The 7,846-nt window shown below is 36.2% G+C and overlaps 1 protein-coding gene across 1 annotated transcript; it reads right to left on the bottom strand.

Annotated features, from left to right (window-relative positions):
• Positions 1 to 3,592: 3,592 nt before the first annotated feature.
• Positions 3,593 to 5,548, bottom strand: CBG24544 (the record flags this gene model as incomplete). The annotated part of the gene is made up of 3 exons (XM_045240841.1): positions 3,593 to 3,730; positions 4,333 to 4,500; positions 5,411 to 5,548. 3 exons carry the CDS (start codon positions 5,546 to 5,548, stop codon positions 3,593 to 3,595), a joined length of 444 nt encoding a protein of 147 aa, XP_045091361.1.
• Positions 5,549 to 7,846: the final 2,298 nt, after the last annotated feature.

Raw genomic sequence — 7,846 nt, 5'->3', positions numbered from 1 at the left:
GGTCATTTTTTTCCTAGATTGTCTTTTTTCAGCCTTTCTCTCAGTAATTTCTCAATTTTCTATTTTTTCCGATTCCGAACTTTTTCCTGGCGAAAATCCGTAAAATTAGGCTAGGTATCACAATTAAAATATTCAAAACCCCTTTTTCCACACTTTTCGAAACGATTTTCTCTGTCTTTAGCCGTCTGAAACCGAAAACTCCGCAGAAAATGGCTCGAGAAATAATTCGCAATTTTTCCGCGCGGCAGCTTTGCGTCGGCGACGCCCCGCCCACTCGCGGAGAAAACGGAGGAAAATGAAGAGCACAAAATAAGCTGTAACTCGGGAATGAGCGAATATTTTTAGTTAAAAATTTGGAAATATGCTAATTAGGAAGAGGAGATCATATTAAAATAAAAATATCCCATGAAAAAACAGTTTGAAAAATTTTTGTGGTCCCTAGACATAGGATAAGCTAAAAATTGAGAGAACAGTCAAAACCGTCTCCGAGAAAAAAAGTCACATTTTGTGGGGAAAAAAAGGAAGAAGAATGGGAGGCCTACACGAATAGAAAGCATGGTGGGGAAGATTAGTCATCACGCTCTCTCACTTTTTCGTTATATTTTTCCACTCACTGTCTGCTTCTTCATCTGTTTCATACTATTCATCAATCGCCTATCGATATGAGATATTTTGATCAATGAGCAGTTTTTTTTCGAACAAACAATCAAAAACATCTATGAATGATGAAATCGGGGTGAAATGAGAGGCGGAGGGTAGAGATAACACGGGGCCATCAGAAAAGAGAATATGATTGCATCCTTGTAGAGACAGGGTTATTTGTATTGAGTAGGAAATATCGAATATGTTTTTCTAATGTACCCGCAAACAGTATAATAGAAGGCCACCCTTCACTTGCACTTTGACCTCAATTATCTTCATTTTCTAAAAAAACATCTCAGAAATCTGTCAACTGATAAAATATTTGTCATAATATCACCTATTTTTCATCAATTCACACTTTTTTGATATTTTATATAGAATTTGAGATAATTGAGCTAAAAGGGCAAGTGTACGGTATCACCAGTGAAAGTATTTTGCGGCACGAGCAATTAATGAGCAAACACATGGGCCAAACGACAGAGGTAAAAATGCTTCTAAAAATTCAAAGAAGGCTTCTATTGGAAGTGGGATTCTTTCAGATGTGGGTGTTAGGGGTCACCTTCTTGTATTGAGGTTTTCACGGTAATCATTGGCGTGAATTAAAAAATATCTTAATTTTTATGAAGGCTCGCAGGATGGCAATCAGAAACTAGGCAGAATAAGCTAAACAGTGAAAAAACAGTCGAAACGGTCCCAGAGAAAAAAGTCACATTTTGTGGGGAAAAAGAAAGAAGAAGAATGGGAGGCCTACACGAATAGAAAGCATGGTGGGGAAGATTAGTCATCACGCTCTCTCACTTTTTCGTTATATTTTTCCCACTTACTGTCTGCTTCTTCATCTGTTTCATGCTATTTATCAATCGCTTATCGATATGAATTGCATTCATAGACGAGGATCTTTTTTTGAACAAACATTCAAAAACATCTAGAAATGATGAAATAGTGGGGAAATGATAAACGAGAGATACTAACACAGGTTTTCAGAAAACAACTTTCCTGCTTCCGTCTCTTGTATGCTTACTTACAAGGGAAGTGTTTTCAGAGAGGCGTTGAGAATTTGCTCATAATTTCAGTACTGATAGTTTGAGATATCCCCAACACGATGACAAAAAAATCTAAGTCATAACCCCACCAGGAAGCTGAAAATCTTCGTCTGAAAATTCTGCCCGATTTGGGCGCGCACTTTCCCCCCTCTCCTATACGCCCTCCGCGCCAGTGGAAAATGTCGGTTGTGTGGTGTAGCGGTAAGAGGGTAACTCATTAGGTGAGACTCCGCTGGTTCGAACCCCACTGTGGTTAACATTTTTTTTTTGTTTTTTTTTCATGTTTTTCTAACAATCAGAAGTTATCAGTAGAGCATGGATTTGTATTTCAACTCGCAGAAAATTCTGGAAGCAGCAGAAAATTGCTATAAAAGGCTAGGGGTTATGACCTAGATTTTTTCGTCATCGTGTTGGAGATATCTCAAACTATCAGTACTGAAATTTTGAGCAAATTCTCAACGCCCCTCTGAAAACACTTCCCTTGTTAGTTAGAGACGAAAGGAAGTTAGGAGACGTAGAGTAATGTTATGAAACCGAAAATCGTGAATACGTAATGTTGAGAACTTTTAGGAATTTTTCGTATGAAAAAAAGTTGAATAAGAAACATTGTTTGTGCGTGTTTGATACCAACAAGAGATGTATAATGAGGGAAAGGACCATAACACTGATTAAATCGGAAAGGGTGATTTACAGGGTATCAGGTTACTTAAGGCAGAGATGTCGCGGGTCAGGCTTTTCCCGCTTTTTCAGAAAACCCGCCTTCGACAACCAAAACAATAAAAAACATTTAAAAAAACAGTCTCAGAATCAATGCGTGAAGAGCTATTGGATTGATATGAACATGAAAAGAGCAGCCTTGTGGTCCCCTCCGAAAGTCAAAGCACCTCGTTGCGGTTTCATCCTAAAAGTATTGTTACAAATTGGGAGAAGGTCCCATTTTTTTCAGATTTTGTCAAGAATGAAAAATCATATCCGAAGGAAGCCCACCTCCAATAGAAGCCTTTCTTGAATTTCCTGAGATTGTTTAATTTTGACGTTTTGCTTATGTGCTTACTCTAACTGCCCGTGCTGCAAGTTACTTCCACTGGTGATACCGTAAAGACTCTAATGGAAGTGTACCGTATGTGCTAAGCTCAATTATCTCCATTTCTATGAAATATATAAGAATTGTGTAACCTGATAAAATATAGGTGATATTATGAAAAACAATTTATTATTTGACAGGTATATGATATATTTTATAGAACTTGAGATAATTGAGCACAAAGTGCACGTGCCGGGTGGCAAATACATTTGGTTTTCCCAGCTCGATCACAGATACCCTTACTTTACAAGTAGGCAACCATGTTCACTTTTCTGAAAACCTGTGTTAGTATCTCTCGTTTATCATTTCCCCACTATTTCATCATTTCTAGATGTTTTTGAATGTTTGTTCAAAAAAAGATCCTCGTCTATGAATGCAATTCATATCGATAAGCGATTGATAAATAGCATGAAACAGATGAAGAAGCAGACAGTGAGTGGAAAAATATAACAAAAAAGTGAGAGAGCGTGATGACTAATCTTCCCAACCATGCTTTCTATTCGTGTAGGCCTCCCAGTCTTCTTCCTTCTTTTCCCCACAAAATGTGACTTTTTTTCTCGGAGACGGTTTTGACTGTTTTCTCAATTCTTAGCTTATCTTATGTCACATAATTCGGAGGGTACAACAATTCGGGGATACGAGGTGTACAAAGTCCCCATATCGGGGGTGCAAAATTAAGATTTTTGCAGGTATTTTGTACCCCCGAATTGTGGATTCCGTACTCTCTAAATACCCTCTCGTACCCCCACATTGCTGTACCCTCCAAATTATTTGCCTTATCATGTCTAGTTTCTGATTGCCATCTCACAAGCTTTTATTCAAATTAGGATCTTAACTTCACTTGAAATCCTTTCGGGAGCTTTCTGGCCATCTTGCGACGATGTCTCTCCGCCGCCATCACCGCCTCCTTCTTCTTTTTCTCTTTCTCTTCCTTCTTTTCTTTTAGGTATGTTGCGGCCGCCTAAAATATACTGATAAAATTGTATAAAAGAATTACATTAATTTGAACCTGGATTCTCTTGGCCTTCTCCTTGGCTTCTCGGATTGGCCGCTCGGATTCCTCTCCAATCTTTTCTTTCTCATCTTCTTTTTTCTCCTCTTCTCCAGCCTCCTCTTCGACCTTTTCTGTGTTCTTCCCCTTCTTTTTCTTCTCGACAATGGTGACCTGCAATCATTTAGTGAGAAAACGTGTATTACTAGAATTGTGCTAGTTTCTTTGAAATTTGAAAAAAGAGGAGATTTCCAAAAATTACGGTGATTTCTCCACGCACAGTGCGTGTACACATAGCATTTGGCAATTGGATAGAATGGAGGGGAGAGAATACAAAGGATACTGTAGACCTACAGTAAAAAGGAGGAAAGGTCGAATAGCGCATTTGACAAACATTCACTATTGAAAGGGCTTGTTCTACCCTTCGCTAAGAAATTTTCTTTCGAAAAGTGTCATTCCTACACGTGCATTTAGTTCTTGTTTTTTTTTCAATTTTTTTAAAGATTTTTAAAATACCCCCAGAAGAAATACGGTAAATATTTTGATAGAATTTTGAGCGAATTAATTATTACCGTTGTTGCTGGCCTTTCTGCTGTTGGGTGCATCACTTCAGTAGCTCCAAGAAGATTAACGTCCTGGGCATCCACCGTTCCACTGTCAACGGCCTCCTGATCATCCGCGGTTGTCTCACTGCCACCGACCACCTGAGCATCCACGGTACCCTCACCGCATCCAGCCTCCTGAAAACAAAAAATTAAGAAAAACTGATTTTGAACGTTTGTTGGTACAGATTACATTCTTGCCAAAACGCTAAGAATTTGAATACTAAAATTATCATTTATCTCTGAATTTTAGGGTTTTTTTATGGGAACTTGCCTCAGATCTATCGTCCTTTGGGGAATTGTTCGTGGAACGATCTTCCTTTTTCAATTCAACGTGAACTTCTTCATTGTCCACCGACTTTCTGGTTGGTGGGACCACAGTTCTTTAGGAGCTTCAGGAGCTGATCTCGAAGAAGATTTTCCGGTTGAACTTGAAGACGACTTTCCCGAAGCGTCTTGAATGAAAATGGTCATAAAAAAATGGAATGGTCATAAAAATATACAACAGGTATTACAATATTCCCAATTATTACTTCCACTAACGTATAATACTTCCACTAGCGTATAAAGTATGTTGAATAAAAACTACATATTCTTCGAAGAACCCAAACAAAGAAACTCTCAGTTTCAAAATATTTTTAACGTTGGCTTTTGAAACCCAGAATAATCTTTTTTCTAAATTAATGACTCAAACAAAATATCCGTATTACTCTAATAGAAAACCTCCAACTTTTCTTGAATTTCCTGAGAGTGCTTAATTCTGACGTTTTGCTTATGTGCTTACTCACTAACTGCCCGTGCTGCAAGTTACTTCCACTGGTGATACCGTAAAGACTCTAATAGAAGGGTACTGTATGTGCTCTTTGAGCTCAGTTATCTTGATTTCTGTGAAAGATATCAAACATTTGTCAACTAAAAAAATATCGGTGATACAAGTATTTATATCTTTCACAGCAAGATAATTGAGCTCGAAGCTGCCATTCCTAGCCCTGACTTCAAGTTTTTTCCCAGATTCCATTTTTAACAGAAACCTTTTTTTTGAACATGCCTGATTTGACGGTTCTCCCGCCTGCCTGATCGCCGCCTGACTTCTCGTTCTCCTTGCAACGCTGTCGGCCTCCTCAGCATTCTCCTCATCTTTTCTCCCACTCTCTGGGACAGAGAATCGTGGCGAGCGGCGGTTCATCTTCTTCAGTTAGCACAAACAGTGGAATGAAGATTTAGAGAAAATCTGTAAGGCACAAATTTTCTATTGATAACAGTTGACTAGAAAAGTTAACGAGTGCAAAAATTACAACAAAGTGGCACATCCAAAAAAATGTTAGTTTTGTTTACAGAAGCCTCTTGAAAAGCTGAAATTGTGGACAATAATTGTGGAGAAAAAATGGGCGGAGCTTTCGCAGTAATGTTTTAAAATATTCTAGTACTAAAGTGTGGATTACGTAACAAAAGCAGCGCAATTAAACACAGGAGTTGTTTTATTAAACGCCGACTGATGGCGCAAGTTTAAAAGAAAAAATGGGTGGTGGGAACAATACAGTAACATCTGTCCCTCCTTTTTTATCGGATTTTCTTTTTTCAAAAATATTCGTTTTATAAATTAAAAAATGAGAACTTCCGACGTTTGGAGTTCAGAATTTCGGAATTTCGGAATTTCGGAATTTCAGAATTTCAGAATTTCATAATTTCAGAATTTCAGAATTTCAGAATTTCAGAATTTCAGAATTTCAGAATTTCAGATTTTCAGAATTTCAGAATTTCAGAATTTCAAAATTTCAAAATTTCAAAATTTCAGAATTTCAGAATTTCAGAATTCAGAAAAATTCTGAAATTGTGAATTGGAATTTTTGAGTTTTCAGATTCTAAATTTCCGAAATTCTGCAATTCTGAAACTTTAAAATTCTGAAATTCTGAACTCCTGATTTCCCTAATTTTTGAATTTTGGAGATTTCGAACTTCAAATTTCAAAACGGATGGATTTCGACATTTCTAAAGGATTTCAGTATTTCAGATTTTTAGAATATTAGAATGGCAGAATTTTAAAAATGTGGAATTTCAAAAATTCAGGAATTCAAAAATACTGAAATCCTCTCAGGCCTGTATGAAAGAACATTTTGAACCGATAAACATGAGACGCCGTCGTTGCTGCTGCTATCGATCCTCCCCTCCCCATCTTACTTTTGCCTATTACTTCTTCTTCTCCTTCTACCTTCTACTCACCAGACTGTGCGCACAGGAGGAACTTTCTCACTCACTGTCTGTGACACTTCTCCTTTTTTACAGGAAGAGTGTCTCTTCTCGCTAACCCTATTTAAAAGTACTAAACAAACATAACTTGGGTTTTTATTCTTCTTGCTAATTCATTGATCTATTTTTCTCCTTCATTCGAAACTTCATCTAGCACATGTAGATAGTATAATTTAAAAAAAAATAAAAATTACAAAATTTCCAGAAACTCAGAAATTCGAAAATTCAGAATTCCAGAAATTCAGCAATTCAGAAATTCAAAAATTCAGAAACTCAGAAATCCAGAAATTCAGAAATTCAGAAATTCAAAAATTCAATTTTATAATTTCAGATGTTCTTTAGAATTGCAGTTTTTTTTTAAGATTTTAGAATTTCAGAATTTCAGTATTTCAGAATATCAGAATTTTAGAATTTTGGAGTTTTAGAATTTCAGTATTTTTGAATTCCTGAATTTTTGAAATTCCACATTTTTAAAATTCTGCCATTCTAATATTCTAAAAATCTGAAATACTGAAATCCTTTAGAAATGTCGAAATCCATCCGTTTTGAAATTTGAAGTTCGAAATCTCCAAAATTCAAAAATTAGGGAAATCAGGAGTTCAGAATTTCAGAATTTTAAAGTTTCAGAATTGCAGAATTTCGGAAATTTAGAATCTGAAAACTCAAAAATTCCAATTCACAATTTCAGAATTTTTCTGAATTCTGAAATTCTGAAATTTTGAAATTTTGAAATTTTGAAATTCTGAAATTCTGAAATTCTGAAAATCTGAAATTCTGAAATTCTGAAATTCTGAAATTCTGAAATTCTGAAATTCTGAAATTCTGAAATTATGAAATTCTGAAATTCTGAAATTCCGAAATTCCGAAATTCCGAAATTCTGAACTCCAAACGTCGGAAGTTCTCATTTTTTAATTTATAAAACGAATATTTTTGAAAAAAGAAAATCCGATAAAAAAGGAGGGACAGATGTTACTGTATTGTTCCCACCACCCATTTTTTCTTTTAAACTTGCGCCATCAGTCGGCGTTTAATAAAACAACTCCTGTGTTTAATTGCGCTGCTTTTGTTACGTAATCCACACTTTAGTACTAGAATATTTTAAAACATTACTGCGAAAGCTCCGCCCATTTTTTCTCCACAATTATTGTCCACAATTTCAGCTTTTCAAGAGGCTTCTGTAAACAAAAGTAACATTTTTTTGGATGTGCCACTATGTTGTATTTTGCACTCGTTAAC

Source organism: Caenorhabditis briggsae (assembly GCF_000004555.2).
Source record: "Caenorhabditis briggsae AF16 supercontig from assembly CB4, cb25.NA_185, whole genome shotgun sequence".
Lineage (NCBI taxonomy): Eukaryota > Metazoa > Nematoda > Chromadorea > Rhabditida > Rhabditidae > Caenorhabditis > Caenorhabditis briggsae.
This window is presented reverse-complemented; position numbering and strand designations above follow the sequence as displayed.